General features: G+C 42.7%; 1 protein-coding gene across 3 annotated transcripts in view; it reads right to left on the reverse strand.

Annotated features, from left to right (window-relative positions):
• Positions 1-18,543, reverse strand: part of ABTB3 (ankyrin repeat and BTB domain containing 3) — a 288,887-nt gene that overhangs the window by 2,638 nt on the left and 267,706 nt on the right. For 2 of the 3 annotated variants that reach the window (XM_075938306.2, XM_089781594.1), the window contains exons 15-17: positions 16,538-16,606; positions 11,376-11,489; positions 4,274-8,479 (exon numbers count right to left, since the gene is read on the reverse strand). In XM_075938306.2, the coding sequence (XP_075794421.1) occupies positions 8,270-8,479; positions 11,376-11,489; positions 16,538-16,606 (393 nt within the window). In that variant the 3' untranslated portion in view covers positions 4,274-8,269. Of the gene's footprint in view, positions 1-4,273; positions 8,480-11,375; positions 11,490-16,537; positions 16,607-18,543 lie in introns of those variants that run through there. The other variant, XM_075938314.2, reaches the window with a different exon arrangement.

The raw sequence follows: 18,543 nt of genomic DNA on the forward strand, positions 1-18,543 counted from the left end.
AGCCATCAGATGGTCCTATCAAAAATTTTACTCATTTGTCTTAACTCTTGCTTAACTTTTCAAATTGTCCATAATTCCTCTATTTTTTTGTACAATGGCTTCTACTATTGTGCAGTTTATACAATCTTAAATGGAAAATGAGAAAGGCAAACAAATGTTCCAGTTACACTGTTCATTTTAAAATAACTAGAACACTTATATAAACCCAAAATTCAGAATTTAAATGATGGCTGCATAAAGTAGGACATCACCTCCTTGTACTCTGGATAGTATTACCTGGTTGTGCAATTTTTAGTTTGTGTCCCAATAAAGAAACCTTTTCCATAGAAACCTCCTTGAGACATGTCATATGAGAGCTTCCTGTGCTTAATACAGTAATAACTGTAATAACTAAAGTTCCAAAAAGTAATCAAACTATCATTAGTATACAAGGTAACAGCAGGAAGGGTTTACAAAATCTGCAGCAATCAGCAGTTCTCATGCTACAGTTTTGTTTTATTCTTGTAAGCAATTTTTTCCATCAGGTATTCTCTCTCTTTTTTGTTTTCCCTAATAACTTTATGAATGCAACTTAAGGGTTTTATTGATACCTGAAAGAGGTAACTAATAGACATGGGCAAGGATGAAGGAAGGAAGGACGCAAGTCTCCTGTACGTGTTAGCTCTTCTGTGTCACCAAAGCCTTGGCACTGGGATGCTTTCATCTGTTATTTTCTGAGGTAAATAATCACAAAGACAGGCCTTTGAGATGAAGATGGGGAGGTATTTTTCCCTACGTAAGCACATAGATTCTGGTACCCCATGGTTTCACTTTTCTGCTTAGGTGCAAAAGGATCTACACTTCAGATTCATGGCAAATTGTTTAATGTCTGATTGGGGCCCAATCCTCTTGAATTCAACAGGTATTGCTCCTAGTCTTTTAGTTTGTTTTTTGAATGGCTCCACACTATAATTTGAATTGATATTTTTTTCTGGAATATCCACTTCTCCCTTATTTAACTTACAAAACTACTTCCAATGATCTTATATCAAACATTAAAAAATCCTAACCTATGTACAAAGATAAGCCCTTTTGGGCACATGGAGCTGGAGGTTTACCTAATCCTCACTACTGCCTATTGCTGAACTCTTAGCACCTGGGAAGGCTGACTGACATTAACAAAAGATTTCATTTACAGACATGATTTTACATCTCATAAGCTATACAGTAGATTGATTTATCGTCCAGCTATTGCTCTCACACACGCACAAATTTTAAAAAATTTCACACACAAAAAACAAAAGAAGCAGAACATGAGCTGTTTAGATACAGAATATCTGATTTTTTATAAAGCGCCTTTTGTCCCAGAGGGCCCTAAAATGCTTTACAGATTCAAACTCCTCCTCTGAATAGGTTCACTGTGTGCAGGTGGAAGGTTTGTGGACGAGCTGGAATGAAAGATGGTCCTGTAACCATACCATTAGAGCAAAGAGGCTGTGAGAACTCTTTTCAGCACACCGTACTGCTTTTTAAAAAGAACAGCATCCAGCCCTCTTTACTGTGTGATGCAGGACACTTTATACATGAGAGAATGAGGTCCTGACCACACCACCTTAGGGCCGTAAATTACCAGGACACACATTAGCCAGGCCACTCACACAGTGCTGAAAAGAGCCCTAAAAGAGTATCATACTTTGCTGCTTTGTAGTTGCACTAGTGCACCATAGGGTGTGAGTTTGAGTTTATTATATGCATAATTTTCTCTCACACACAAATTTCTTCATCTACCAATGCCATACAAGCAAAAGGCTAGAGTGTAAAGCAGGTGCTTACAATAGCACACTGCAATGGTTCAGAGAAATTTAGGACCAAAAGCGAAAATACACAAAAGGAATTTTGGTAGGTACAACATAATTACTAAATTGGAGTTTGGCCAAGACCCTGAGGCTGACAACTCTAACCTACTCTTGTGTAATGTGCCATCAGTTCTTTAATGAGCACAAAGGGTTGAGACCTCATCTTTATGTCTCATCTGAAAGATGACATCACCCATAGCACAGTGCCCCCAAACACCAGGGTTCAGGGACTCAGAGGGGAACACACACCTACTGATTCACCAACACTGCTTTCTGAAGCACATGATTTATTGGAGGTCTTGCCAGCCTTGACCCTACTTAGCTTGGGCTCTCTGATAAGCGGAATCATTTTACTTTATTGCAACACTGTTCATGTTGAAGGATCTCAAAGTGCTTCATGAATTAGGGACCCTACACAGCACCACTGCAAACCAGCCACCACTGGAGCCCAGGGCAGCATCCAACTAGCGCACAGTTCACTGCACAACAACGAGGGAAAGGGCAACTTTCAATCAATGATAATGGGGCAAATCTCTGCACTTGAAGTGCTATGTGCTGTGTAAAGTCTACATAGGGCAGAGAGGACTAGACTTTATAAGGTCTCACCTGAATGACACCTATCCTCCCCACAACAGTAAACTAGATCATATTGAATTTATCCACATCAGGATGATGAAAGGGTCAGTCAGTGGTGCAGGGATTTGATAATGTGGCTTGAAGGACTCTAGTTATTTTGAACTTTAGATCATTAAGCAATCTCTCCTGGCATGGCTGGGGTGTTATGGCTGCATCCCTGATGATATTGTGTTTTAAGTTGACCATTTCAAACAGGGGTGGCCAACCCGTGGCTCTTCACCCCTGAAAGTGCGGCTCGCGAAGCTGCCCCATGCACCCCTACAAATGGCCCCTGGCCACCAGCTCACTGGGTGCAGGGGAGCCATCCGGCATAGCAAAATGGCGTCGACATGATGGTGGTGGCTGACGGGAGCCTGATGTGGCCAAAAAGCCTAAGCCCACGGTTTTTAAAGGGGGCAGCATCCATTTTTTCCCCTCCTTTCTTTCCTCAACTCTGGCTGGTGGGGAGCTCCTCCTTTCTCAACAATTCCGGTGCACCTCTTCACATTTTTTCCCGCTGCTGTTTTGGCTCTCTTCATTTAATGGGTTGACCACCCCTGAGTTAAAGAATAAGCTATGTTCTAATGTGACTGTTAAAGGTCACATCTTTGTATGGCTAAGCGTCCCCGCTTTCTAATGTGATCTATTGTTAAACATAAATTGTTTATTTTTGAATATTTTTTTCCTTTGTTTGCTTTGGAAATCTGATAAGAAAAAATAATCTGTAACCACAAAGAGTGGGCAAGGTAAGAGAAGTTTTAATGAAAACACAGCAGCAGAAACGCTGGGAAGTTGAATGTCCAAGATCAGCCACCAGCCAAAGGTGTTTAGACAAAGTCACTCTCTGTGATGCAGTGCAGACATTCACCCGGGCAGAGAAAAGTTAATGTTTGCTAAAGCTCAACTGTCCAGTCAACGGGAGGTGTGTATGCCTTTCGAAATGACAATACAGCTCCAGACGAATTATTACAACATCTAATGTCAGCAGAACTCGAGAGTTCACACTGAGTTGGACAAATTGCTTAAGCTGCTTGGCTACGTCTACACTGGCCCCTCTTCCGGAAGGGGCATGTAAATTTCACCAGTCGTCGTAGGGAAATCCGCGGGGGATTTAAATATCCCCCGCGGCATTTAAATAAAAATGTCCGCCGCTTTTTTCCGGCTTTTAAAAAAGCCGGAAAAGAGCGTCTACACTGGCCCCGATCCTCCGGAAAAAGTGCCCTTTTCCGGAGGGTCTTATTCCTACTTCAAAGTAAGAATAAGACCCTCCGGAAAAGGGCGCTTTTTCCGGAGGATCGGGGCCAGTCTAGACGCTCTTTTCCGGCTTTTTTAAAAGCCGGAAAAAAGCGGCGGACATTTTTATTTAAATGCCGCGGGGGATATTTAAATCCCCCGCGGATTTCCCTACGACGACTCGTGAAATTTACATGCCCCTTCCGGAAGAGGGGCCAGTGTAGACGTAGCCCTTATGTCTCCAGTCACCAGTATGTCAGATGGATATAACTACCTGCCTTGCAGAGATGTGGTGATGTTTATTAAAGGCTAGATCCAGACACCCTCCCTTTCCTAGATTAATACCACACTCCATCCATCCTTGGACCTATTAATTTCAATGAGACTATTTCTGGGATAAGGTATTAAGCAGCATAAGAACAACATTGTCAGGCCATAAATATTTGTAAAGCATTTTGAGATTCACAGCTAAAAGACACTAGGGGCCAAAGCCCAAAGTCCTTATTCAGCTTTTACTGCACTTTTATTCATGCAGAACATGGACTGACTTCAGTGCCTGCTTTGACAAGTACGGATGTCAGGATCTGGTCCTATGAAAGAATTATTATTAATACAGAGCTGACTCCTGAGAGCTACAACTTTCATTGATTTTAGTGAAAGCTGCAGATACTGTGCACACCTCAGCATTTGACCTGTGGTCAATAATACAAGGAAATAGCGTTTGGGGTTTTTTTTTGGTCTAGCACAGCTCAACCCTAGCTTGAATCTCAATATTGTATATAAACTTAGGTGTGTTAACGTTAATGGCAGCTGTACGTAAGTCAATTACAAATTGACGGATAAATCCCAATTGACTTTGTTTGGTATTACGCATAAAACTGGACCTTGCCATTTGATTTCTGGTGTTGAAGAAAAGCCCAGCTGTCTCTCTCACTATTGCCCCATTTATATGTCGCTCATTTCACTGGGAGCTGAGATCACTGAAAAAAACCCACCAAAACTTCAAAGGTCAAACTACAATACCTGTTGGCACAGAGCTGAAGGTTCCTGAAAGGCGCCCTATCACACCTCACACTGTAATGCATCCAAAAGGGACTGGTACAATTTTCAGTATGAAGACAATAATCAGTGGATTTTCTACACACACACAGCATCAGTTTACAAAGTGGGCACGTGGAAACTTATCAGAGCAGCTGTAATTCCCCATGCACCACTTGGGAAATACACATTTCTATACTTTGCACCATCAATTCACTTGTAAGCCAAGAACTTGCATGGAAAAGGTTAGCATGGAGAAAGGCTCCCTTAGGAAATTGGCCATTTTCTAGCGTAAAAAACATTTGGCAGCTATCTGTTTCTAAAGAAAGGAAAGGGGTGAGGAATGGTCTCCGGTCTGTGCAGAAGGGAGGATTTGAGTTATGGGGAGGCGGTTCAGGAGTTTTCCCTGGGAAGAGAACAAACCTTGCTCCCTGAAGCTCCAAAACTTTATCATATGTTTCTACCCCACCCACCTCCTCAGCCAGTTCTCAAGCTAACCATTAGGCAATGACCCATAGGGGAGAGCTGGGTTACTTGAGATAATATCTGCCAAGATCAGGGAGAGAACCAACATGGTTCTAGAACAGGGAGGCTGGTAGGGAGAATGCAGGAACTGCCATAGGTTAGCCAAGGTGGGTTTGTTCTGTAGGTGTTCTGTAGGTGCCCAGATAACACAGGGCCAGGCAATCTTTTAAAAGCCTAGGTAGGAAGGAAAAAGTCCTAGGTAACTTTGCAGAGGGAAGGGGAGTGCAAGTTAGGATTGAAAAAAAAATTACACTTTTTTTCTAAGGGATTTTAAAAGAGTTACTAGTTCACCCAACTGTCTGAAATTCCTTGGGGTGGGAGCTTAGGGGGAATTCTTCCCCCAAATGGATGAATCAGTACTGAGATTAATGAACAGAGGTGCTGAAATAATAGCATTGTTTCTAAAGGACAGAAATGCACCACTAGATGATCGCTGTATGGAAAGGCCTTGTTTCGTAGGGATCATGTTTACATTCTAAGAGGTTTTTTTGATGAAATTCACCACCAAAGGCCTCTACTGAAATAGAAAGATAGCAATTCTGATCTGGTTGGTTTAGTAGCAGAACAGATGCTGTAAAGTTAGGGGCACTTCAACCTTACCATCCTGTGTGTCTCAGTCCTATCCTACAGTGGTTAGTTTTCAGGATGAGACAGGATTGAAGTCTCTCTTCCCCCGTCTTTAATTGTTGTTGCTGATGCTGCCAAAGAAAGTTACACCTCTGTGGTGGTTTTCTGTGTTGGTAACCTCAGTCTACATCAACATTCCAATAAGTAACACAGGGATATAGCCCATTACCAATGCCCTGGGCCACTATTAATGTATGCACCAAAGCCACTGCTTCATAAGCAGTGATTATCATCCTGTTAAACACCAAACTGTCCAGATGAATTTACAGCTGTGTTTTTATTTCCCACAGAGAAAAATTCTGCTTGTGGGTATGAGTCTGCAATGTCTGATGACTTTAGTGGGAGCTGTGTGTGTACCTGAGGATAGAATTTGGCCCACTTGATTACTGGGTGAAAATCTGGAGCTTTATGATTTTATATTTAAAAGAAGTTAACATTAAACTGCTGGGTGAGAGTTGTTTTTATTATGTAAATTGTTACCAATAAGGAAGAGTGGGTATCAATGAGTGGGGAAGCACACCAAAACTATAATATAAGTACACCCTCGCCACGAGTTGCAATTGCTTTTATGAGGTTCTTGCTTCTCTAATATTGCAACATTCACAGAAAAGTAAGTCGCCAGTAGCTAAATGTTCTAGACAATATCTTATATGGCATATCCTATGCAGACACAAATTGTCTGATAATTCATTGTTAGTTGACATGCTGTGTCTCTGAGACAATGGTAGCTTAGACAATTTTGTAATTTGTTGCAGATACTGTATAGGCTTTAAAATGATCAAGCATACAGGAGGATTTACAGATCAGAACAATAAAACAGCTTCCTATCATGTTCATAACTAATGCAAAGACCATGTTTTCTGAGCATTCCAAAAGCTATAAACATGAAATAGCACCTGACAAAAATACTCTAACAAAAGACCAAGAAGTTACCATGCACTGTTAAATTAAAGCTTCTAAAAACCTGTGAACTAGGCACAATTTTAAAAAAGCATGCTAGAAAAGAAATACATGTAATTTTTGCCACTGAAAAGGTAGCGCCTTTTTCCTACTCTTTACTGAGGTCTTACCTATGTTTTAAACATCAACTGATTCATGAAAGGTATCATTGAATACAAGGTGTCAAGAAAATTGTGGCACTTAACAGATATCTCTTGCTAACTGAATGCTGCAAAATAAATTGAGCCCTGCCATTGGACACTTCCATCATAGATACCCTGAGAATGTACAGGGTATAATAAGAAATTCTACAGATTTAATAATAATTTAAAAAATTCTAACTTAGTCACAATTTCTGGCCAGTGGCGAAGTATTGACACGGTACTAGAATAAATACTGATATTAACTCTTCCATGGATATCAGCATCTTCTAACAAGTCTCTGTGGGAATTATCTCACTACCATTTACACCACCAACAAAAAAAAAGTAAATATGCTAGTTTTACAAATGGAGTTTGACAAGAAGTAACATTGCATTTGTCTTGGCAAAACAAAGCACAAACATAACATTTCACAGGTACAATTACCATGCAAATGCCTGTTGAGTTTGTTATGGTCTTTAACTCCAAAACACAGTTAGCATGCAGGTTTTTATTTCCCAACTACTGTATTAGGTCGTGGTAATGTACCTCTTTGGTGTAACCATAGCCATTTAGGCAAGATTATACCACCCCAGGAAAGAATACAAGCAAAACCTGATCATATGTATACAGTATTTACAGTGTACCTTTAAAAAACAAAACATGTTACATAGATTCTCAAACACAACTCTGTCAAAAATGAATTTTTAAGCTTAAGAAATAGATTTTAAACTACAAGGCCACCCCATTTTTATGAACAATTTAAAAAAGTTCCCACCCCTAAAAATTTGCCAGTATATTTCCTCATTTGTAACAGTCTTACGAACTTTCTAACACAGTTGACCTTTGTGAAACAGTAACTAACAAATCTTACACTTCTTATATGCACAATAAAATGGACTCTGGGATAGGTACAGTACAGTTCTTAAATGTATAACACGGTGGAGCAAAATAACCTTAAATAACTCATTTGTCAGTTTAAGTGGTCCATGGCATCTGTGATCAAGCAGAGGCTTCTGCTGTTCATTGGGGAGTTCTGGCTTTTGTTGGCATTAGCTCCTTGACCACACTTTTGCATTCAGAACTTAACATAATTGTAATTCACAGAGCAGTGCTAGATCCTTGCTTCTCAAAAATGTGTTGGAGCCATATGTACTGTATTTCATCATCTAAGTGAAGCTGCAGCCTAAAAGCAGCACCTTTGGCCACCAAAAGAATATTCCAATGTGAAGTTGAATTTTGTGTGTTCATTTAAGCAACTGCAACAGGAGTCTTAACTCACAGGGTCTTTTCTGAGTGTGATCTCCTTCCTGAACTTTATACAACGGAGCCCTTTGAAGAAGACAAATGAATTGAATGAATTCGTGTTGCCAACGTCCTCTGTAAGTCTTGTAGAACATTCTGACCAGATGGGTCTCCGTTCTTGTCATACAACAGTTGTTTGAATGCTTCATTTTCAATGAGGACCATCATATTTTTTAGAAAGTAGCCTTCACAATAGGAGGACAGTTCTGTGACTCCGAGAAACTACAAAAAGTGAGGGATTAAAGAAAAGTAACCACTCTCATAGGTATGTGTCAATGAATATTGTTCATGAGAAATAAAGTATACAAACTTCACGCAAACTATACAAGCTACATTTTTCAGGTGAAAACACTGACATCCATACACACACGTGTTTTAAGTAATATTTCACATTGTTTGCTTCAAATGACAAATTCCAGACTTCAAGACTATGTCAATAAGCTAAGGTCACCTTGGAAGCAAAATGCCAAGATTGACATACAGATCCCATGCAAATCAATGGGATTTTTGTCAAGGATCTCGGGGCTAGGATTTAAGTTTCCACTACCATTACCAGTAGATTTGGGGAGATTTACTGGAGGCCAGATCTATCAACGTCTCCCAAGATGCCTGCCAAGCATGATACACCTGGTCAACTCCACCATCAGAGGTAACTGCATCAAAACATGTACTCTTGGCCTGGAGTGAAATGGCTGCTATGTGCACAGCATGTGAAGTATGTTGTTTTTGGGTCCATTGCATCCCTTTACACTCAATGTACCCCATCTTCTTTGCCAGTAAGCTAGTGCTACATGATCCAGTAGAGCACAGGAATCAGCAGTTGCCTCATGAGAAGCAGGGAGCAAATGGTTAGATCCTGAGTTAATGCCAGTAGAAGCTCTGAGCATTCTAGTTAAGGACTAAGCCCTGAGTGTATTCTGCCAAATATACAGAAGGGTGCCCCATGGATCTACTAGATTGGGTGAACTCCTGATGTGTTTGAGCTCTGAGAAAAAATGGAAAGCTTTGGACATGCAAGTGGATGGTGCTTCCTGGAGGCCTATGCAATCCAGCAGAGTAGATGGTTTTTCTGATCTTTAGCCTCAGAATCTTTACTTTGGGTCCATCGTACAGCCTCACCACTAAATTAACATCATCTGTGGGTGACACAAATGTTGACTACGAAAAGTGGGATGGAATTCTGTACAGTTCAGGGCAGGTTGGGAGCTTTCTAAGGGGGAGAATAATTTTGGATTTGGAAGGTCAGATGCTCATCTGGTGTAAACTGAAGTAGTTCCATTGAAGTCAGAGAGTTGAGTTACTTTACACCAGCTGAGGATCTAGATCAGACTGGATTAGTTTTCTGTGTTGGATTTATATTGTTCTTCTTTACTCTTCTTTCCATTCTTTTTACTCACTAGTTCAATATACAGTACATTGGAGTGAGGAAATAATGTATTTTTCTTTTCTTTCTTATTATTAATCCCATCAGCAGCTGGCATGTTGGGGAAGTGCTGATTATTATGCATATGCTCAAAATTCCTATTGACCTCACTGGAAGTTAGGGAAGAGCATGGCTGGTACCTTGTAGAAACAAATCAACTAGTGTCACCAATGCAATTTGACAACTTACGTGGCTTTTCTCTGGAAAGAACACACAGTAAAGAGAACCATAAGTAAAAAATGAAAATGTGAAAGTTATAGTAATCAAACGACCATTTCTTGTTAGGGTCCTTTACAATCACAGGAATGGAAAGTCCTCAGCAACTATCTAAAGGAACTGAATATTCAGAATATAACATTATCCCATGCCACAGAGTTAACTAATGCACTGTGATATGGGGATACTGTGTGCCAGCAGAAGACAAGAAGAGGAGACTTTGTTGTAAAACCTTCATTCCGAGCAGAGTCAGAAGAACAGAATGGAATGAAATGCGAGCAACTTAATTTTAGATCATCAAGCCTAGATCTCACAAGCCTCCCGTGTACACACCTTCCACGAGCAAAATTCAGTGACAGCTCCATGCACTGAGCACTTGTGGGACCTGGCCCACAGAAATGAAGTAGGGCCCAGATTCAGCATGTGCCTAACCTTGACTTTGACGAGGCTACTCACATGCTTAAGAGCATTGCTGAACTGGGACCTAGAGAGACAAAAAATCTGATGCAGCTAATGTCACTTTTTGAAGAAACGGCCCAAGAATGAAAATAAAAATGGAAATTATTCATTTTATCCAGGATTAAACACCCTTGGTAAATCCAGAAGTTCTCACAAGATGCAAAATAAAACAGGTGCCTTTCAAAGTGGAGGATGCTTCTGTTCCTTCATTTGTTTATATCACAAAGGTAGGGCTGTAGAAAGAGGTTACTCACCTGTGCATTTACTGACATTCTGAGATGAGTGTTCCCGTGAGTGATCCACATCAGGTCAGTGCGCCACCACAGAGCCTTCGATCGGAGTTTTTGGAGCAGTGTTCCTGGGGCTGTGCACTACTAGTGTGCAGGCAGTGTGTATGGGCAAGTGTCCTCCCCCTGCACCAGTTCATTCTCTATTTTGGAATAAGACCTCTTAAGGAGGCCAGAATTCCGAAGCAGAGTGGAAGAAGGCAGGGTAGTGGAGCACCCACAGGGACACATCTCAAAGAACACCAGTTTCTAAGTCTAAAAATGCCATGCTTCAATGTCCTCTAACTCAGGACCCTTCGGAGGATTGTGAATATTGGATTTAATTGGGAAGCTGTGCATTTCTTCTCTCCAATGGTATAAAAGCCTCGTAACGACCCCTGCTAAGTTTTAAGGCATTAGATTTCGACAATGTGTCATTTTCAAATACAGAAAAGCTGTTAGCTACTAAGGCTGAGCATCACTCATCCTGAACCTCCAGTGAGGGTAATGTTTGTGGGAATATCCCCATTTGTGAGATAAAAGAAGGCAAACAGATTTTTTTTAAAGGCAACTTTTTGAAATAGCTTAGGGGTGTGGAATGTTAGGGTAAGTCCCAGAGACAGCGCCTACTGGGGCAAACGATGAAGTCACAGATGTGATGAATTGCACAAGCATATGATATATTTATCTATGCCTATCACATGACTATGAACTTCACAGACAGACATTCATGCACACACACAATTGTTTTTACCTTGGCATGATTATAAATATCCACACAGTTTTCTGTGTTTATACTTTTAGCACAGATGATCTCACAGTGTCGTTGCAAAGCTTCAAGCTGAAAAAATTTAGCAGCAGAGAGAAGCTAAACAGCAGATTAAAAAAAAAGTGTTAGAAGTGCTGAACAAGACAGAATTAAACAGTATCATCTGCAATGATTTCCTTGCTCTTTTATTACAGTTACACACAAGACTTATAATCAGTTCAGTTTAATTTAATTATTGTCAGTTGTTTAACTGCCATAATAAGGTTCTTTAGCTGATTTTACTCTTTTCAATCCTACAGAGGGAAGTAACGTAACAGCTCAAACTATGATGAGCAGCTGTCAATAAGTGATGACTGGAAAACAGAACATTCAGAACCAAATGCTGCCATTTTAGGAGGGAAAAAAAGTATGTTCTGCTGATCTCTGGGCAGTATGGAAGCAGAGACATAACCATCAGAGCCTACAGTCTTTCCACAAATATGACTCTGAATGGAAGAATCTGCAGAGCTACACTTTAGAAACAAACAGCCAAGGTTCAATTCTGCTTTTTACAATAGCACTAGGGGGCTGCGCCCCCTGCTTGCTGTGCTCGCCAACCCCCCCACCCCCCCGGTGATCCTGGCCGCAGCCTTCCCCCCCTAGCCACTGAAGAGGGTCCAGGGCCGAGGCCGCCCCAGCTCGTCCCCCTACCCTGGCTGCCGGGGAGGGCCCGGCCCCAAGGATGCCTCAGCCCTTCTCCCCCTTGGCTGCTTGGGAAGGTCCAGGACCAAGGCTGCCCTGGCCCTGGTTCTTCCCCCCTGCCCTGACTGGCTCCTCCTCCCCCAGGCTTTTCCCTGCACACACCCCCTTACCACCAGGCAGAGCTGATGCCATGCTAGCCTAGGCTCTCCTTTCACTTGCCCCCGCCGCGGCCACCAGGGAGAGCCAAGGCCACTTCAGTCCCAGCTCTATTCCCTTTCCTCCTCACACACCAACCCCGACCCTCTCCCCGCAGCTGCTGGCGGGGGCAGGCCAAGGCCTTGCCAGGCCCCACACTCTCCTCCTGGCCACTGTGGGGGGCAGTCCAGGCTGAGGCCATGTCCAGGCCAAGGCTGAGCCAGCCCCATCTCCCCACCCCGCTGCCAGGGAGGGCTGGGCCAAGGCCGTGACAGCTACGACTCTTTCTCAGCCACTGGCAAGGGGAAGGAGGGACCGGACTGCAGGCAGCCCCAGCTCTACATGTGGGATCTGGGGAGTGGCTGGGGCTTTGGCTACTGTAGTCACAGAGTGACATGATGATATCACTCTTTCATCCCGATAGATCAGGCATGTCCAAAGTCCGGCCCGCGGGCCAAATGCGGCCCGCGGTCGGATTTAATACGGCCCCCCGCTTCTCCCGGCTCCCCGGTGCTTTTTTTAACCGCCGCCGCGGTCCCAAACCCTGCCCCTGCACTCCGCTTTGGGGCTGAGAGTGCAGGGACAGCCCCCGCTTCCTCCCCCTCTCCTGGCTCCCCGGCGCTCCTCTGACTGGCGCCGCTTCCGGCCGCGCTGCTGCCGTCCATGGCAGCCGCTGCGGTCCTAAAGTCCTCCATGTAGGGCACGTCCGCAGCCCCGCTCCCCGCTTGGCTACGGGTTCGCCCTGCCCCCGGGCCGCCGTGAGGCCAGCGTGCCCTGCGCTCTCCGCCTGCCTCTGACCCTGCAAGCCCTCTACCTTGGGGCTGAGAGTGCAGGGACGGACTCCGCAGCTGCTGAGATCAGGGACTGCCTTTGAACCAGACCTAGCCTATGTACTGCAGTCCAGATCTCAGTTTCACCCTTCACATTAGTGTAGGCAAGTTTTTTTTTCAATTGAGATGAATACATTGTAAAATCTCAGTTAATGTCAGTTGGTCTAAATCAGTTATAAATATATTTGGACACAACATGTATAGTTGGTGTTATGTCGTTTGCCGTTTGCAATAAACTTTGCATAAAATAGTTAATTTGCATTTAATTTTAATGGTTCAAAGAATGTCAGGCAAAATGGTCGGCCCTCACGCATGTTCACTTCATCAAATCTGGCCCTCTTTGAAAAAAGTTTGGACACCCCTGCGATAGATAGATAGATAGATAGATAGATAGATAGATAGATAGATAGATAGATAGATAGATAGATAGATAGATAGATAGATAGATAGATAGATAGATAGATAGATAGATAGATAGAAAGAGAGAGAGAGAATGAATTATGGCCTGGATACAAGAATTGCAGGTTGAAAACCTATGGTAGTGTTATGTAGGTAGTCAGATCAGATCAGCGGTTCTCAAACTTTTTGGGCTCCGGAGCCCTTTACATGCGTAAAAATTTATGCAGAGCCCCAGCAGTCCACTGATTGTATGTGTTGATGTTTCCAGTTTGTCAACCTCACGGAGCCCCTGGAGATGTCTTGCGGAGCCCCAGGGCTCCGCGGAGCACAGTTTGAGAAACACAGGATTAGACAATTCCAATAGCCCCTTCTGGCCTTAAAATCTACAAAACCAGGTGGGTTCAAACCTGTTATCTCAGGTGGTGGAAGAGGGTAGTGCAGGTAGAGCACCAAAATAGACTCTCACTGGCTAATCATCTCTTTTGTGGCTGATGGGAGACAAGTGCTTCTGGGTGAAATCCTGGTTCCACAGATGTTAACAAGAGCCCTGCTATGATGTCAATGGAGTCAAGATTTCACCTGCTATCACTTTTCCTTGCTTTCTTGTGGGTGAAAGAGCCCGTGTCCACTTTTCATCCCTCCAAAAGGTGGTCCCATTGCCACTCCTCTCTTGCTTTGAAGGCAAGCAGTGCATCGGTTTGTGCTGATCAATATACATATATTGGTTGAGCTGGGGGGGGGGGTCTACCTTTATGCATTTAATAGCACATATCACTGGGAATACCTGGCAAAGTGCTGTGCAGTGGAACCCAACAGTGCTCTCACACTGCAAGCCAAGGCTGTTAGGAAAAAAAAACTGTCAGAAAGTTGTTCTGTCCCTGTCCATCCCACTCATCTTCAGCTCTTCTATAATCCCCTAGAAAAATCAAAATTCTGGAAATCTGCAGTGCCGATGTGACAGCAGCCAGCTGGCCCCAATTATGAACTGCAGCAAAGATTTCAGTATTTCCTGTGTTTCTCGTTGCCACATTTATAATAAAGCAAGATGCTAAATATAACTTTAGAAAACTAGGGCTATATCCAGGCTTCTGTTGCCACCGTGGCTCAAGGAGGCAGATCTTGTGAGCCACAAGGGACTCAAACTACAGAAGACAAAGGAAATCCTGTGGGATTAGGAGCCTTCTTTTAGGCAGCTGAATAGTCTTTACACAGCTACCCAATGTCTTCCCTTTTGTCCAACACTGCTGCCATAATTGACAGTCAAGCCCATAGAAATGCTCTTATATGGAATCATGTACAGGGCTTGGACACCTATATAAGACCAAATAGCTCTTTCTCTTTCCCCATCCAGTCAACGGTTGGGGAGGTCTATACATATAGCCTAGATTCACAAAGAGAAATGGGGTGTCCCAATAGTAGTGTGAATGACCAGAAGAGTTCCAGTAGGCATCTTGTTAGTTACTTAGTTGATTATGAGTATAGCTTTGTAGCTATAAAACTGTTGTATTTGAGAACACTTCTAGCAGAAAGGATTAAGGTTTACAGGCCTCTTTGCAAAGCTGTGGGGATGACTTGGAAAAATAGCAGCTGGTTTTAGTAAGAGAAAGGAAGTTAATTCAACTCAGCTTTGGAGTTAAGACTGCCCCAGCGAACTGGAGAGGACTAATTCCAGTTTTGTCTCCCTATACAAATACTCCCCCTCAATATTTCCTCAGCAGGATTATTATAAGGGTTACGATAGCCACCAAAATAGACTTTCATTGGCCATTTATACCCAACTGTTGCCAATTGCTGGTTGCAGTAGCTCTGTAAAAACTCATACTTGCTTGAGTGACTCACAAGCTGCACAATAACATAGTGCAAGACTGTATAATCTGTGCACTATGATTTTTACTAGCTGTATAAATATTAGTCAGTGATTTTAATATTTAGTGTCCTATATTAGTTGTACCTGCTATAACTTGAATGCTGTTCATATGAAAGCTTCCAGCTCAGACTGGTGAGGAAACTGCCGAAACAAGGAAGCTGCTTGTGTTTTATTAGGCGCTACTAGGTTGAACAATGACCAATAACAATGCACAGAATTCTGGAAGGAGATCACATACATCCACATGGGTTTTGCACATTTGTCTGGGGTGAGAAGGAGTCAGATTCAATTTTGGTTGTGTTTGGGGGGCAGGTGGAGGAGAAATATGACGATGTATAACTGGACTCTGTGCACAAGAGGATACGCTTTTGGGATAAAAAAAGATTTCCCCCTTCTCTCCACCTCAGGAGGCAGCTTTAGGTCCCATTTCAGCAACACATTAAGCATATGCTTACTTGAAGCTGAACTTTGATTTCAATGGAACTATTCACATGGCATGGTTAAAGTTACACATGGGCTTTCCTATTTTCCTTCTGGAATGAAGAACTACACTTGAGATATTTCTTCTCTTCTGGACAGATTCTGGACATCTGACTCTTAGCTAACACCCCCAGAGACACAGCTTGGAAAGCGTAACAGATTGAATTAGAGGCAAGAGACTTCCTATTAAGACTAAGAGAATGAGGCTGTTTTACCTCATTGAAGAAAATATTTCCATGTTCTGTTACACAAGCTTTTTGATCCACTGGAAGAGCTAGTCAGCCTGTCTGGTCGGATATTTTAGTTAAAACTACAATATTTTTTGCTTTATGATTTTTCTGTCCTATGTCCAATAAAACCTACTTTTATTTACATTAAGTGGAACTGGAGGTAGAGGCTGCAAGCTGGGTATTCATAGTTGTGGCACCTCCAAGAGGATCAACTCTCAACTTAGGGAAGCAGGAAGATGTAGTGGAGAGACAGTTGGAGACTGGAGGAAGAAATGAAAGCAGGTCTAGATTTATTTTCCCCGAAAGTGCAGCTAGATGCTACTGGAAACTTGAGGAAAACTGAATAACCTACTGAAGAGTTCTTTGCTCTTTGCCAACACTTGTTGCAGTCCATTTCCCTGGGAAACTATATAACACTGGAGAGATATTGTAACTCACATCTGAATGAAGAAAAATAATTCTTACCTCCATTATTTCATTATTCTTAATCAGGAGTGATTCTGCACCACCATAGTAAAGATACTGCATAACCAGCTGAAACGAAACAAAGAGACTGTCTGCTTATGAAAAGCAACCCCAGAAAACACATGCTTATTACATATGTCTGTCTTTCACTATCCTGCCTTACACTAGCAACAATGACTGCAGAAGCAAAGTAACAAGATGATACACTTAGAGCTGTATCATTCCTGATTGAGTAAAACACATGAAAGGGAAGAGGAGGCAATGAAAAATTAGCAGCTTTGGAAAAGCCACTCATGACCAGCATCTTGAACTTCACATCATGGGAAATGTGTGGGGTGCGGGAGCGTGTGAAGCTACCATACAATATTCAGGGCTAAGGATTTCTCAGTTAAACCAGTCAAAAACCAGCAGGTTTCAAGCCATGCTTTCTCTGTTTCTGCACAGTTCTAGGTTTCTCTTCATAGATACCATGTCTTTTCTCCCAACCCCTATTAGCCACAGTGCTGGTATTCTCCAAAGAGGTCCAGGTAGTTCACAGGACAAGTTGATCCTGGCTCATTCATTTTCTGATAGCATTTTTACTCAAGTATCAGAGGGGTAGCCATGTTAGTCTGAATCTGCGAGAACAACGAGAAGTCTTGTGGCACCTTACAGACTAACAGATTTATTGAAACATAAGCTTTCGTGGGCAAAGACCCACTACGTCAGATGCATGTGACGAAGTGGGTCTTTGCTCACGAAAGCTTATGCTCCCATACATCTGTTAGTCTATGAGAAGTCCTGTGGCACCTTGTCCATTTTTACTCAAGAGATCATGCCACATAGTGGCAGTTCCCTAATTCCTTCCCTTTCTAGGAAACCACATACCCCTTCTACACATACTTCTGTAGGCAAATGGCTGGTGAGAAGGTTTCTGCTTTGCATTTTATTATGGGCCAAACACTATTTCTCCTCAGAGAACTGAGAGCAAAGTTTAAAGGTTATTGCAGGAAGCTGTAAACTAGACCGAAAAATATCTGCAGCTCTAAGGCCAGGTCTACACTGACGGAGAAATTTGATTTAAGATAGGCTGCTCCAGCTACAAAAATTGTGTGGCTGGCGCCAATGTACCTTAAATTGGATTTCTAGGCTGGCCCCGCTGTGGGAGGTTATTGACTTCCTTTATTTCTCATGACCCCATGGAGTACCCGGATTGAAGGGGCATTCTCAGCATTTGAATTAGCAAGTCCTTATTAGACACATTAAATTGAACCCTGGAAGATTGAGCTCCAGAGTGTCGATCTTCTCGGAAGTATAGATAAGGCCTAACAATCAGTAAATTGAACTGTCATTGCTCTGGTTAAAATAAACTTTTCTTAGAGGTGCAAGCTCTTGCATATGCTGCATCTAGCACAATATGTGAGACAGGTAAGTTTGGCTCTGCATTTTCACAGAAGGCATTACAAAATGTGAGTAAACAATACTGCTAGGAAAAGAAAGGCCTCAGAATACTTGTGTATACAAATGCACCAAACATGAGACAAAAGAACCCAAAAATCTATGCAAATGTTTCACTGAAATGCACTGCTCTGTCTTCAAGCAGTACAGACATGAAATATATTGCCTTCAATCAGGATTATAATGCAGGTTACTATATAACGGAAATTAAGGACTTTTCTTAGGAAACTACACTCTAAGGGTATGTCTACACTACCCCGCTAGTTCGAACTAGCGGGGTAATGTAGGCATACCGCACTTGCTAATGAAGCCCGGGATTTGAATTTCCCGGGCTTCATTAGCATAAGCGGGGAGCCGCCATTTTTAAATCCCCGCTGCTTCGAACCCCGTGTAGCGCGGCTACACGGGGCTCGAACTAGGTAGTTCGGACTAGGGTGCCTATTTCACGAGGAGTAACGGTAGTTCGGAATAGGCACCCTAGTCCGAACTACCTAGTTCGAGCCCCGTGTAGCCGCGCTACACGGGGTTCGAAGCAGCGGGGATTTAAAAATGGCGGCTCCCCGCTTATG

Source organism: Pelodiscus sinensis, chromosome 1 (assembly GCF_052426305.1).
Source record: "Pelodiscus sinensis isolate ZL-2025 chromosome 1, ASM5242630v1, whole genome shotgun sequence".
Taxonomy (NCBI): domain Eukaryota; kingdom Metazoa; phylum Chordata; order Testudines; family Trionychidae; genus Pelodiscus; species Pelodiscus sinensis.